Raw genomic sequence first — 15055 nt, forward strand, 5'->3', positions numbered from 1 at the left:
GTTGATTAAAAAAAAGGCTCATGGCCTACATCAATGGTTCACATTGCACATAGTGAGCACGTTGATCTACCATTTCCCCTTTGTGGGAGAGTGGACATCATAATTTGTGTTATAAGGGGTACGCGTCCTCGCCGCCCCTGCCAAATTATAAAACTAAACTTTTTGTTGAATCTTCTAGTTATGAAATTCAGTTGTGTTTCACTTTGAATTATCCTTGGTACAAACTTTGTTTTGAATTCAACTGAAGCCAGTTAGTGTTATGTTAATGAAAGGAACTTAGTGCCAGGATTCAAGACCGGTTTTCCAATCAACTTTTCTGCCTGAGATATAAGATTGGTTAATCAGATTATTGTTGTCTTGGTATTAAGATTTTGTTTACCCAGTCCCTGAAATTGTCGCTTGCCAGGGATATAAGATTTGGTTTGATGCTTATGCCCAAAAGAACACACAACCAAAATAAAGATTTGTGATGGAAAATATGAAATAATGGCATCATGCTTCGCAGATCGCGTGATAGCGTGAGCCGGCATATTACAGGCTCAATTACATGAATAATAAAGGAAACTCAAACAAACTTCAACGCTAACAACTTGATGTCATGGATAACAGCACTAGTAGCCGTACCGATTAGCTTCAGAATACCGTCAGCAAGAGTAACCGGATAAAACATATCAGGCAGCCACAACATCAGCATCGAGAAACACATCCAACCTTTCTTCTGTATCTCTTATAAGGGAAAATCTTTGTTACTTCCGTCTTTTTTTACCATAAAATAAATATTCCGTACTCGTCACGACATAGAAACTGTAATAGTCCAGAGTCCAGACTTCACAGTGGAACCCCAGAGGAAAATACAAATACAAAACAAGAATTTCTTTAAGGCATACCATGCCACATCAAAGGAGAACTCCAGTGCGTGTGATTGCGGTGGCAGATAAATCCTTTAGCAAATTGTTGGGACAACTGAGAAACGGTGCACGGGCGAAACTCACTTTGAGACCCTACCGTCTCTCTACTACTGTAAGAGTCTCCGTATCCACAGAGTCCTAGCCATAGTCTGCTCTCTTTGCTACCTTATTTCTCCCAGAAAAATACGGCGGCTTATCAGGCGTTGCAAGTGGTGTGCTTCTACTCTCCAAGGTTGTTAAAACCGTTGACATGGGTGGTCTCGCATCCGAGTCATCCTGAACACACAAGAGCCCGACATGAATGCAACACAAAACTTCTTCATCCGAGCAGCTCTCTGAAACAGATGGATCCACAAGATCTTTTGCCAGCCCTTCCCTCCATAGACTCCATGCCTGAATAAATCGAATCAAAAAAATTTAAGTCATGTGGTCAAGGCATTCCGGACATTGCCATGGTAAATCATAATCTTACATATATTATAAGGTTGGGGAACTCATTGATGTTCTGGGTTGAGCTAATCCTTAGACCACTTACAGTTTCCAAGAGCAATACTCCAAAGCTATAGACATCAGACTTAACAGAAAAGAGGCCTTCCATTGCATATTCCGGAGACATATAACCGCTGGATAAATCATATCATCAGCAAGACTTGCATGTTTCGAGTTGAGTTTAACCATGTATGCCTTTAATGAATAACTGCACGCAAGATAGTAATCCTACTTAAATGAAGTAAATCAAATGCAGTCGAGCAAAAAAGGCATTTGATTAACGATGTTTGCCGTACACACGCTGGATCGCGTTAGAAGAAGTTGGCTCAACAGTAACCACAGAAAGAAACACCGTACAATTTGGGATCATTATAGAGCATGAGATCCTCCGAGGCACAACTCAAGCAGAAGGTAGTGGCAAATCATAACATTCCTTGGCCATGTGAACGCACTGCAACCAATGTAGAACCTCCACATTAGGGTCCTCCTCTAGAACCACGTCTCTAGCAGCAATCTGAATTGCACCACGGTACATGACAATCCTCCCACGAACCCTCAACAGGGTGCCCAGGCGTACCACCTCCGACATTTTCAATGCCATCTCTCCAGTTGGATCAGAATCGGATGAACTGTTTGCATTCAGGTACCGGTGGTTCAACCACAGGACACACGGTATACAGCCAGTGCCATCATCAACCAGGAAGCGGAGAAACTTCTCCCTGCGGTCACGTGAAACAACGATCCCGACAACCTCGGCACGAGCAACTGTACGGCCACAGCGAACAAAGGAAGCCGGCGATGTATGTCGGGGGGTGAGCGTGAGAAGGTCGGCAGCCAGAAGCTTGACGTGCACAAGATGAAGGGAGTCCATGCTGAGTCTGCATACAACCCATGAGGCAATGAAGTTCAGAAAAGAGATCTAACTAGAACTTCACATTTTTATCATATAATGTTATATATATTATTGGCGGAGCCAGGATTCAAGCAAGCCAGGCTAAATGTTCATCGCTTATAACTAACCAGAAAAGTATCCCATGTCATGGCATAAACAACTATAGCTCAATTGCACAGCTATGGTAGAATTGGAAATCGACATTTAACGATCCAACAAAATAGATAAACATGAGCAAAATTAGAAAATAATAGTACAAGATAATATTATCCGTACTGAGTTGAAAAAGAGGCTTCAGATTCTGTAGTTAATTGGTTGGTTTCAGATTCTGCAGCAAACCACGGTGGTGCCCCTGTCTTCAGTCCGTGGCCGCTGCATAGCGAGAAGCAGATCAGCGCGGGGAGCAAACCACCGCGCATTTTTTCAAGGAAACCACACACTGATAACATCTAACAAACGGGATAAACTGTTGACTTGAATTCATCGATGTCGAGAACAGGGATACATATAGCTCTGGTTGTAGGCATTTAGCAGTTAGATAACCAGACGTGTACTGAATCCTGCTAGAGGATAAGAGTAAGTCACAAAATAACTGAAGGTGACAAGCTAATGTAACAACAGTACACCACTGAATCAATGTATATATATCCTTCAGTTTTTTCAGTGGGCAGAACAAAATCAAAATGTTTGCAATACACGAATTCAAATGAATAAAATTCACCTTGCCCTTGCTCTGGAGCTCGATTGACGCACGGTCTTGAGGAAGTGGACAGCCTGAGCCCTGAGGATTGAGGATTCACGGGCTCCGCCGAGCGGCCGACACGGTCTTGAGGTCGGGGCCCGGAGGAGTGAGCACCCGAAGGTATGGAGTTGCGGAAGACGGTGCCTGGTGGCGGCGCCGGATAGCCGGCGAGGATACGCTCCGGCCGGCCGCGCGCCGCACCGTTGGCGGTAGGGTTCAGAGCTGCAGGCCGGCGCTGTGCTGGGAGCAGAAGCCAGAAGAGGGCGTCCTGGGCTGGCCTCGGCTGCATCGGTGGGCCAGTCTTTGGACCAGTTGAATTGGCAAGGAGGAAGCCCAAGTTCAGGTTTAGCCCAGGTGGGGAAAGGGAGGACGGAGCTCCTTTTTTTTAGAAGAAGTCCGGGAGCGGGGGGAGCTGGATTCGAACTGGGGACCTTACCCTTCACATAGCAGTGCACTATGCCATCGAACGACCTGTGCTCACTAACTTCGTTTGCTTTCTTTCATTCTTTCTCCACCTCGCAAAGCCCCCGGTGTGGGAAGCTTTGCAAACCATTTTTTTCCTTTCTTCTCTTTTTCTGTAACGGTTTTTTTCGCCTTTTTTCTTTCCTTTTTTTTGCTAAATGTGTGACTTTTCTAAAAAAGAAATGAAAGAAATTTTTTTTTCTTCAAAAATGCATGAACTTTTTTCAAATTTGGAAAAAAGTCATTGTTTTTCTAAAAAAAAGTTCATCAAATCTGTAAAAAAATTCATCAAAATTGGAAAATAGTTCATCAAATCTGAGAAAATTTTATCATAATTAATAAGTTCATCGAATCTAAGGAAAGTTCATCGAAATTGAGAAAAGTTCATCAAAGTTAGAAAAAGTTCATTGAATCCAAAAAAATGTTTATCGATTTTTAAAACAGTTCATCAGATAAAGAAAAAATATTCATGAATTTTAAAAAATTACACAAAAATGAAAAAAGTTTATTGAATTTCAAAATAAGTTCATCGATTTGAAGAAAAAGTTCACGTATTTGCAAGACAATTCATTGACCCAGGAAGAAGAAAAAAGAAAAAATAGAAAAGGAAAACAAAAAGAAAGTTAAAAAAGGGAGAAACGGAAAAGAAAGAATAAAAGGAAGGAAATTTTCTAATTAACCAGATCCGGCTGGTTGGCGTAGTGGTTACACTAGTCTGTGTCGAAGAGGGAGGTCGTTGGTTTGAATCGCCACCAGCGCGTGCAATTTTTGCGGATTAAAACACACGGAAGAAGAAAAACTATATGACCCGGCCCAACACCATGTTTGCAAAATACAAACTAACGGGCACCTGCACGGATTTGCCGTAAGTCCACCCATTCCTAAAAAAAGAGATAAGTTCACCCGTGGTCAGCAATTTGGAGCCCAAACTGGTTGGAAAAAACTCAAAAGGAAAAAAGCAAAGCTATTTAACAAATTCTGCCCCTTCCTATTCAAAATAATAGCCGCAGTTCTGAACTAACCTTAGATCAAAACTGCGAGACTTATTATAGATAAGAGGGAGTAACTTTTTTCACAAAAAACATGTGTATTCTAACTACGTGCATATTTGTATGGACAAATGACTTTTGTATTGCCCTGCGCAAAAACAGATATATAGTGTTCTAGAGATTCTATTTTTGAAGCATGTTAAAGCATTGATTTTGTTTTTCTCGAACATACCACTATGAATTTCGCTTGTTGATCAAAATGTGCATGCGGTTAGACACATTTTACCTCTGGAAAAGGATTTTTTTTTTATTCTTTGCCAAGCAGATGGGAGAGCTTTCGTTCAACTTTGAATACCCCCGAATTGCTTTCTCCCAACCTCTATCACTCTGAGGCCACTCTGCATGTTGGTCGTCATGTTTGGCTTGATACTCTCATATCATATGTATGCCTTTGAACATTATTCCTACATAAAGTTTGACTACAAAAATTGCATCCTCCCTTAACATATTTTTTACTACAATAAAACACCTAGTTAGGTGCAATTAACCTACTATACAACTGAACTGGCCTTTTTATCTTCCCTAATCATGCTTAGTCAACCGGTTTAGGACCTGGTTCATTCGGCACTTCTCCCGTTTTGCTATCTACCCATGATACCTTCCTCTGTCTCGCCCTTCTCCTCATGCAGCCAGAGACAGCGGCAACAATGGCAGTGCTACCTTGAAGATCTGGGTTTGAAACTATTCCCAAGTTTATCCAGAAATGACGTAAACTTAGTTGACTCCTACTCGAATCTTCCCCATCTTTTTGATTTTCGAAGGAATCCACAATTGGTGTAAACCTAGGTGGCTCCCACTCGTATATTCCCCATTCTTTTGATTTTTGAAGGAATACGCACTAGCTCCACCTTAACCCCAAGTTCTAGGGTTTGTCTAGTGCCGCTGGGAAATAGTCAAATTGGCCATGGGGATGAGGTTGGATTCGTTGAAATGTTTGCAATGTCAATAGGTACTATTGCACTATTTGCCGGTGTCAAAAGGTATTATTGCACTATTTTGCCGGTGTCAAGAGGTACTATTGCATTTCCTTCACATGTTTGGGGTGCGGGTTCAGCCGAGTCCGAACCTACATGCACCCAAACGGGATTTTCCATTGTGGCACCTGACGCGGCACGGAGGGGCGAACGGATATGTGCTTTTTTCGCATGATTGACAGACACAATTTTGTAGAAACGATCTCCAAATATCTCTGTCATTGTTGTCCTTAGCCTAAACAAGCATCTCGCTCTACCCTTCTTCTCTTTGTGGCCGGTTTACCTACTTACCTAGTGACTTTTTTTTTGAACTTCGGCGACATTTGTTAAACAATAATCATCTATGTTATAAGAGAGGGGATCAAGGAGTCAGGAGGATGATCACGCCACTCCATAGAAAGTTTTCCTCTGTAACTAGCTCGGGCAGGATCAGAGGAGGCTTACTTTTCTCGCTCTGGCCGGTTGACACCTAGCGCTGGCCTAGCATATCATCACAATACACTTCATAAATTCGTTACCGACACGTATTAATAGGCAATAAAAAGTTAAACGTGATTGATGGAATGAGGGTGACCGGCCGGGCCAAGGCGTGCACGCAGCGCCAAGCTGCTGCATGCACACAGATGCATGTGCAAAATGATCAACGACGACTCGAGTAGGTGTAAGAAAAAGACACGTACGTACTACCGATCATGCATGTGAGCAGACGACCGGGTGTTGTAAGATTCAGCTAGCTCATCACTATCATCATATCTTACTTAAATTCGATCTCATCCACCAATTTAAGTACTTTAACACTGTCAACGGGGTATTATTGTGGATGCATGGGGCATGAGCTTACTATACTCACATGCATAGGCGGCTAGACTTTGTCCACGAAAGATTTCAAGAACTAAATAATGGCCATTGATGTATGTACGTACCCAACTAGTTGTTGACGAAAAGTCCAGCAAGTTTCCAGTTTTGTATAGTACTTCCTCCGTCCCAAAATAAATGACTCAACTTTGTACTAGCTTTAGTATAAAGTTAGTACAAACTTGAGTCACTTATTTTGGACGGAGGGAATACTATATAAATGAAAATTTGGCACGATAGCAGCCTCTGTCATCGACTCATCATCGTTATGGAAAATTTGGAACGATAATATGCTAGGATGAGCAGGCTGAGGTGACACCTAATCGAGGATCAACAAAAAGTCAGTGCTCTAGAAATGCTATTTTTAAAAGCATGCTAGAGCATCGATTGTTTTTCCCGCACAGACCACTATGAATGTCGTTCGTCGATGAGAATGTGCACGCTGTTAGACACATGTTACCTGTCAAGAACATTTAGAAATCGTCAAAACGTTTTCGTATTCTTTTTCTGATTTTTTTTTCAACCAGATTAGGTGAGCCCGGGCCCAACTTTAAATATACGCCCCAAAGCTACTACTTTCACCCAACCTTTCTCACTCCGGAGCCTCTCTGGATGTTAGTCGTCATGTCTAGCTTAGTACACATGATCTCATATGTATGTATTTGAACATTATTCCTTAATAAAAGTCCCATGTTCCACTAAGAAAATGCATCCCCTCTAAATTATTTTTTTACTAAAATAGAACACCTATTTTGGTACAACTAACCTCCTAATACAATTGAACCATTGATTTATCTCGCCTAATCATGCTTTGTCAACCGGTTTAGGCCCTATTTCATTCGGCACTTCTCTTGTTTCACGGTCTCCCCATGACGCTATCCTCCGTCTCGTCCCTCTCCTGATATTGCGAGAGAAGGCGAGACCCACTCGTTCTCCCCCATATTCTTTTTTTTAAGGAATCTGCATGACCTCCTCCTTTACCCCAATTTATAGGGTTCATCCGGTGCCACCGGCAAAGAGTGCAAAGGATCCACATTGGCCATAGGGGCGAGGTCGGGTTTGTCGAGTGTGATGCCAAAGCCAAGACGTACCTATTTGCACTATGTGGCCACAATCGGATGGGATTGCATTTCCTTCCATGTCTGCTTTACTCTTCCGGGCAAAGGGGGTATCTAGCTCGCACTAGGCCCATGTCTATAGCACTCGCGGTCAATGACTTGTATGAGAACATTTTGGTTGCAAACTAAACTTGGCATGCGGATTCGTCCAGTCCAAATTCCTTTTTCGGTTTTTGCACTTGTTGGTTGTGTGCATCTAGTTAGGCTGGTCACAATGGGGAGGAACTTAGGAGTAACATCACACACTCCAATACAACTTTGCTTATGTGTCACATATTTAATGAAGAGAGAGGTGCTTGTGGTAACTAGCTAAGTTACCGGAACAATGAGTCTATAACCTAATAAATACATTGTTGCATGACACTACATAGATGTTCCTACCCACTGTGGAGGTAGTAACATAATCTAGGGAAGTGTGTAAGTTACTAGACTATGTTCTTGCCTATTGTGACCAGCCTTATGCAGAGGCCGGGCATTCTATGATGCGATTGTATCAACTCAATATTTCAATTCAATGAAATTCCCTTTATCGAAAAAAAATGTGGGTTCGTCCAGTCCAAATTCCTTGCACCAGAGCGTGATTTGCCATAGTGGCAGCTAAAGTCACACAAGGGGCGAAGTGGGAGGGACTTCCTGCAAGATTAACAACCATAATTTTATTCTATTTTTGAAACGGACAGCCATAATTTGGTAGAAACGACCTCCAAATCTCTTTGTCTTTGTAGCCCTCGTAAGAAGCCTCTCGCTCTATACCCTTCTCTTTGTGGCCGGCCTACCTAGTGACTTCTTTTCTAAGATTGGCCTACACCTAGCGACTTGATGTAACCAGTTGCAACAATATTGCATTTGCGTGCACGACCCAAATGCTGCAACCAGATTTACTTTGCACTGCTTGGATTTGGACGCCCTCTGATCGTGATGTAAGTCATATCCAACGGGCAGGATCAGAGGAGGCTTATTTTCCCCGCTCTAGCCGGCTGACACCGCGCTCGCCTAGCATATCATCACAAAATGCAGTCCATATATAAATTCGTCAGCGACACGTATTAATAGGCAATAAAAGATAAACGTGATTGAGGGAATGAGGGTGACCGGCCGGGCCAAGGCGTGTACGCAGCGCCAAGCTGCTGCATGCACACAGATGCATGTGTGAAATGATCAACGACTAGGTACACACTAGTAAAGTTGCACGTGCAATGCCCGTCTTGATACATAAAATTTAGCTAGGGGTGTTTCAGGCAACAAAAAACAGAATCTTTCATCACAATTGAGGACATTGGTCACAAAGTGCACCGGATCACTTAGGTAATATCTTTTGTTCAATCAATGATTTATCTTATTTTTTATGTTTAAGTCCATATTTTTATTCCATAGACCAAACAAGTGCCTATAATGTCGACACAAAAACCATGGATCTGAAATGAAGACTTGTACATCTATGGGCTGCTTTATTCCTCTCTCGCTTTGTGAAAAGAAGCTCCAAACACCGGAACAAAGACTTGTAGGCCTGCAATTCATGAATTAGCTGAGCACCCATTGATAGCTCCTCCTAACTATCCAGCCAAAGATGAACAACTGACTGGCAATAGGTCTCAATCACCACTCTATGATAGTCTCTTTCTTGGGTCAACAACATGGCATCTTCGCATGCCAGGAGCTCCAATGGTAAATAGACCTATTATGTTATCATGCCTTTTGCAGGCGGCTGCTTGAAATCTTCCATCATGGTCACACACAATCAGTCCGCACCAGAAAATCAAGAGCACCATCACTGTTTATTTTCATCATGCTTTCGATGGACACCACTTCGCTTGCTCTTCACTGGCAACACTCTTGCCAGGGAATTAGAAAGCGCGCACACTCTTATGAAAGCTCCATGAAATGCACTGTTTGCACTGAATTGCCTCATGTGTACTTATTCCGACTGCTCCATATTGCCCACAGGACGGAAACCGAAATAGGAGCATCTTTCTTACTAACAATAGCATGCTCAGTACATCAGCCAACCATGTCATTGGACATAGCCTGCGAAATTTAAGATATAAAATGTCAACGGTTGTATTACAGAATAGCTTTGCATGATGGAAACTAACCACAACAAGGTACATATTATTCTATTCATGAGCAGACATAGGGCATATACTAAGTTCTTGATGTGTCTCATTTTCAGTTCACTGAAACTTGGTAAAATATTTTGTAACAACGGAACTTGGTAAAATATTTTGTAACACCGGCCACTCAACGGTACATTCCACTTATTCTCTGCACCTGAAAGTACCCTCTTCTGCATCTCACCTTCTACCTTTCTCTGTATTAGGGCTTAGTATATGCAGAGCGAACTGTGAAATATCCCGAATGGTTCCATGCCTAATCTTCCATGCCCAAGACCAGAAGCCATCCGCATAATTATGGGGTCTTGGCATTCAGAAGAATGTGTACACATCTGTCGGCATGAACACCTCCTTAATTAAATCCTTGTTCCATTGCCCCAAATCAGCATCAATTAAACTTGAAACCAACTGTACCCGTGTAGCTGCTATTCTCCCCCTCGGTTGCATTGAATTTTGCTTTAGAAATCCATTTGGTTTGCTATATTGAGTTCGACCATTTCCAACCCTACAAATCAAACCCAACTTTAGCAAACATCTCTTCCATTCACAATAGCACACCAAGTTTGCGATGCACTTCGAGGACAGGTTGCCAATTTCAGACTTTTTGCTGCACGAGAACAATTTACTTTCACACCACCCCTGTATTTTAGATTTAGCTCAAATAACCAATCTACTATGAAAGAACCTCCCACTCTATTTGCAATTCAATCCTCACCTCAATTGAATTTGATATGTACTGTTGAGGCTGAAAAACACCGAACTCTTCATTTTAGTACCACTCTGGCCAGAGCAAGGCTGTAAGCGGATGGAATTCAATCTATGCGCACTCCACCTATCAGCTTTCACAAAAGATTTGGCAATCGTCAGCAAATAAAAGCAAGAAATCATGGTGCTCTTAGACTCACACCAATGCCACCATCAACCGAACCAGCATTGTAACTTTTTAAGATCGGTATTAGCATTGAAAAGAGATCATCAAAAGAGGGTGATAGATATGTTAACAATCTCCAATTCCAATGCTACATTGTTACAATTGCTTGGGAAAGTGTGCCTTTACCACCACTGTATATGGTACGACATTAAATTTTCAAATGTGAATGTGAACTCAGTGAGAATACACTACCACTCAATAATACGTCTGACTGTGTTAGGATTATTTACCTGATATGCGCCACTAAACTCCGCTGGGTTCTACACGAACCTATAGAATTAGCCATTTTAATCAGTATGTTGGAACAAATTCACAAAAATTACAGTCAGTATATATCACTGAAAGACTTCTGTAGATTTTCCAAAAATTCAATTGAGATATCACATCATGTTTGGAAGTACATGTTAATTTTACTGCATTTAAAAACTTTACAATTTTTGTTTACCTTATAATCTTATATGGAGGTAGCGGAACCTAACCTTCTGCAGCTCCTAGAATATACACACATGGATTAATCGAAACACACACACGTCTAAGTCTTCTTCGATCCGCAACACCTAGGCAAGATCTCTTCCCGAGAAACGATAACCTATAAAATGTATAATCACCAAAGCCAGAGAATCTAATCTCCAGTAGTTCCAGAGTTTACTCAAACAAGAGATATTAACGGTTTTTCATACACACATATAGTCATAAGTTCAGTTTTGGTGGCCTAATCTTGGAGCATTTAACTGTGTGATTGCATGCTAACTCAAAAGATACTATCAGAAAAGGCAATCATAATATGTTTTCTTTTCAATCAGGAAAGAGAAGGCTGGGATCATGAATTCGTAAATGGAAGAACCTCCATTGCACACTCTCTGTAAATCCTAGTGTGACTGAGCAGATCAAAATTAGAGATTATTCAGAATGGCTGACACATGCCAAGTAATTATGCATTACAGCCTTAGTTCCATAGTTACAAGAAAAAGGCCCAAGGATATCTTGTCGAGCAACCGAACGCCATGGGTAAAATGCACTATCCCGCAATTAACACTGGAAAGCGCGATAACAAATAGCAATTAAACACATGGACATTCTTCGAGTTGTATTCTCTTCTCAACCTTGCAAATTTAAATGGTATCTAGGTTATTATATCTCCTATTCCCTCCGTTCCGAATTACTTGTCTTAGATTTGTCTAGATACGGAGGTATCTAGCACTAAAATGAGTCTAGATACATCCGTATCTAGACAAATCCAAGACAAGCAATTCAGAACGAAGGGAGTAGATGCAAGTCTTTACAATATCCTCAAACTTGTTTTTTAACTGAAAAAAACATTGATGAAGCACCTCTAGAAAACATCTGACTGACATGTGCTTACAAAAATTAAAGCTTGAGATGGAGCAGAATAGAAGCAACCCATTTCCTATATGAAGAGCATATGTGATTATTGGCCCTCAGACACAAATATATTTTTATTTATTGCGGGGGAGGCTCAAAATAACTGGTTGATTTGCCAAGTGCACATGAACTAACTAAATTACAATTATTTGTCTAACAGAACACATCATAAATTCAGGAAGTTGAAACCATTCTAATAGGCTTGGATTTAAGCCATCTACCTGCAAGGATCACCAGATTCCGTGCGTATTAAGTGTAGCATTGCAGACATCATTAGATCTCATATCAGAAAGATGATCGTCATGCTATAATAAGGTACACTAAAAAGGATGCTTCTTCAGACCACTGTCAAAAAGCAACTGAAATCAAGTGCAGAGAAATACATCAATTGGATTGGCGGCCACTTACTTCCAAGATGTACGTACGCTGCCCCAGTGGAGAAGCACAATGCGACTGTAAGGTACTTGTGCCCAGCAGCGAGACTCTCCGGCGGTCGGGACTGGATAAGCTGCAGAGGAACGATAGGCGGAGGCGCGCGACGACGGGGAGAGGACGGTGGCGTGGCCGAGGATCTAGTCATCTTCTTCGATGAGAATACGCGAGCGGACGGGTGGGGCGCACGACGATGGGGTGAGTCGGCGGCGGCATCCGAACTGCGATGTCCCCAGCGTCAGCGGCGTGCGCTCATCGGCATCCGCGGCGGCTGCGTTGGTAAGAAGTGCTCGTTGTGAGCGGCGAGGACAGCAGGCGGCGGGCGAGGCTGAGTGTGCAATCACGGGAGCCGATTAGAGAGGAAGAAAGCAAAATGAGAGAAAATCACGGAGGGGATCAAGGTGATGCAGGGCTGGAGTTATTTTCTCCTTTTCCCTCGTGGGTGGGTGGGTGGATGGATTGATTGTGCGTGGGGCAGAACATTTCGTCTGCTCGGCAGGTAAGTGCGGTTAGATTAATCCGAGCTATTAGAGCTAACTAAATGGGGTAATCTGGCGGTAGTAATCAGACTGGGTACACTTGACGGGTGGTTTTAAGAAAGAAAATGTTTGCTTTTTTAATAGTAGTATAGAAGAAAAAGACACGTACGACCAATCATGTGAGCAGCCGATCGGGTCTTGTAAGATTCAGCTAGCTCATCACTGTCAACTTAAATTCGATCTCATCCGCCATTGCAACATTGTCAACGGAGTATTGTGCATGAATGAGCATGAGCTTACTATACCCACATAGGCGGCCAGACTTAGTCCACGACGATTTTCAAAAACTAAATAATGGACATTGATGTATGTACGTACCCAACTAGTTGTCGACGAAAAGTCCAACAAGTTTCCAATTTTGTATAAAACTATATAATTGAAAATTCGGCACGGTAGCAGCCTCTGTCATCGACTTGTCGTTACGGATCATGGAATACTAAGGCTAGGATGACCAGGCTGAGGTGACACCTAATTAGCTAGGAAGATGGGGAGCCCCTATCAATCTATCATGGACGATGAGATGAGATGAGATGGTGGAATAAGGAACCGTCTAATGATGCAAGCATATCACATGCACGCATCTCTCATCTCTCCCATGTACTATAAGTAATCCTAGCTAATGGCGTTTCTTATCGCAGCAGCAGGGAGAGCAAAGCATCGACCAGAAATTTTAGCCAGCAGAGACCCAGCTGAAACCTTGATCCCGTAGCTAGCCATGACGATCGGCGTCTGCTACGGCGTGGTCGCCAACAACCTCCCGCCGGCCAACGAGGTGGTGCAGCTCTACAGGTCCAAGGGCCTCACCGGCATGCGCATCTACTTCGCCGACGCCAAGGCCCTCTCCGCGCTCCGCGGCTCCGGCATCGGCCTCATCCTCGACGTCGGCGGCACCGACGTGCTGGCCAGCCTCGCCGCCAACGCCTCCAACGCCGCGAACTGGGTCCGGGATAACGTCAGGCCCTACTATCCGGCGGTGAACATCAAGTACATCGCCGCCGGCAACGAGGTCCTGGGCGGCGACACGCAGAACATCGTCCCGGCCATACGGAACCTCAACGCGGCCCTCGCCGGCGCCGGCCTCGGCGCCATCAAGGTGTCCACCTCGATCCGGTTCGACGCGGTGACCAACACCTTCCCGCCCTCCAACGGCGTGTTCGCGCAGGCCTACATGACGGACGTGGCCCGGCTCCTGGCGAGCACCGGCGCGCCGCTGCTGGCCAACGTGTACCCCTACTTCGCCTACAAGGACAACCCGCGGGACATCCAGCTGAACTACGCGACGTTCCGGCCGGGCACCACGGTGCGCGACCAGAACAACGGGCTGACCTACACGTGCCTGTTCGACGCCATGGTGGACGCCCTGGTGGCGGCGCTGGAGCGGGCCGGCGCGCCGGGGGTGAGGGTGGTGGTTTCGGAGAGCGGGTGGCCGTCGGCGAGCGGGTTCGCGGCGACGGCGGACAACGCGAGGGCGTACAACCAGGGGCTGATCGACCACGTCGGCGGGGGCACGCCCAAGAGGCCCGGCGCGCTGGAGACGTACATCTTCGCCATGTTCAACGAGAACTTCAAGACCGGGCAGCTCACCGAGAAGCACTTCGGGCTGTTCAACCCGGACAAGTCGCCGGCGTACCCTATCCAGTTCCGTTAGTCTGGCTGCGTCGTCCATACATGCGCCCGTATGTACACACGTGCACTGTCAACCTAAATAAGCTGCGTATAGTGCAGGAGTGAAGTGTAACGTGGATACAATATACGTACACGTCGACATATTGTCAGCCTAAATAAGCTGCACGTATATTGCAGCAGTGAAGTGTAACGAGAATGCATGTCATAACATCGATTCATGCAAGAGTAGTGCAATGCAACCATTCCAGGTGGTGTTATATATCGTCTGTCATGAATAAAGAGGAGGAAATTGAGGCAGTTATGAACTTTTTGTGATCCATGCATGCTTTATGTGCAGCGACTCCGCGACACCGTCTGCCACTGAAAGGACATCACTGAAAAGCGTGGAATAGATCCAAGAAAATGTGGTTGAAAACATATAGAGAAAAGTATATTTTTCGTCCCTCAACTTTTGACGAAGTCTAGATTTGATCCCTTAACTTCGAAACTGGACAACTTACACCCTGAGCTCTTGAAACCGGACAAGTTTCGTACCGCTATCACA

The 15055-nt window shown here is 43.9% G+C and overlaps 3 protein-coding genes across 9 annotated transcripts in view; 1 reads left to right on the plus strand and 2 right to left on the minus strand.

Moving 5' to 3' along the window:
- The window catches only part of LOC119270439 (glucan endo-1,3-beta-glucosidase GI-like), a 74193-nt gene extending 59381 nt beyond the window's left edge, over positions 1-14812 (plus strand). Inside the window, exon 3 of the mRNA XM_037552440.1 lies at positions 13595-14812. Within this exon, the coding sequence (XP_037408337.1) occupies positions 13595-14533 (939 nt within the window). The 3' untranslated portion in view covers positions 14534-14812. The remainder of the gene's footprint in view (positions 1-13594) is intronic.
- LOC119270441 (CST complex subunit STN1-like) lies at positions 731-3268 on the minus strand. Of its 5 annotated transcripts, XR_005134115.1 has the most exons (5): positions 3011-3268; positions 2566-2849; positions 1630-2275; positions 1381-1531; positions 731-1301 (listed from the first exon to the last, which is right to left on the minus strand). XR_005134115.1 is itself a non-coding variant. In XM_037552442.1 (4 exons), exons 2-3 carry the CDS (start codon positions 2736-2738, stop codon positions 1798-1800), a joined length of 651 nt encoding a protein of 216 aa, XP_037408339.1. In that variant the 5' UTR covers positions 2739-2849; positions 3011-3268; the 3' UTR covers positions 731-1301; positions 1755-1797. The 5 variants fall into 5 exon arrangements, 1 of the variants encoding a protein (XP_037408339.1); XR_005134116.1 differs by having other exon boundaries at positions 1444-2275; XR_005134114.1 differs by having other exon boundaries at positions 1381-2275.
- On the minus strand, positions 8803-12744 carry LOC119270443. 3 transcript variants are annotated; one of them, XM_037552444.1, is made up of 6 exons: positions 12323-12744; positions 10762-10801; positions 10316-10432; positions 10015-10105; positions 9785-9932; positions 8803-9514 (listed from the first exon to the last, which is right to left on the minus strand). In XM_037552444.1, the coding sequence occupies exons 1-5, from the start codon at positions 12492-12494 to the stop codon at positions 9810-9812; spliced, it is 543 nt and encodes a 180-aa protein (XP_037408341.1). In that variant the 5' UTR covers positions 12495-12744; the 3' UTR covers positions 8803-9514; positions 9785-9809. The 3 variants fall into 3 exon arrangements, with proteins under 3 accessions (XP_037408341.1, XP_037408343.1, XP_037408342.1); XM_037552446.1 differs by lacking the exons at positions 9785-9932; positions 10015-10105; XM_037552445.1 differs by lacking the exons at positions 8803-9514; positions 10762-10801 and having other exon boundaries at positions 9523-9932; positions 10316-10439.
- Positions 14813-15055: the final 243 nt, after the last annotated feature.

The sequence above is a fragment of the Triticum dicoccoides genome, chromosome 3A (assembly GCF_002162155.2).
Source record: "Triticum dicoccoides isolate Atlit2015 ecotype Zavitan chromosome 3A, WEW_v2.0, whole genome shotgun sequence".
NCBI lineage: Eukaryota > Viridiplantae > Streptophyta > Magnoliopsida > Poales > Poaceae > Triticum > Triticum dicoccoides.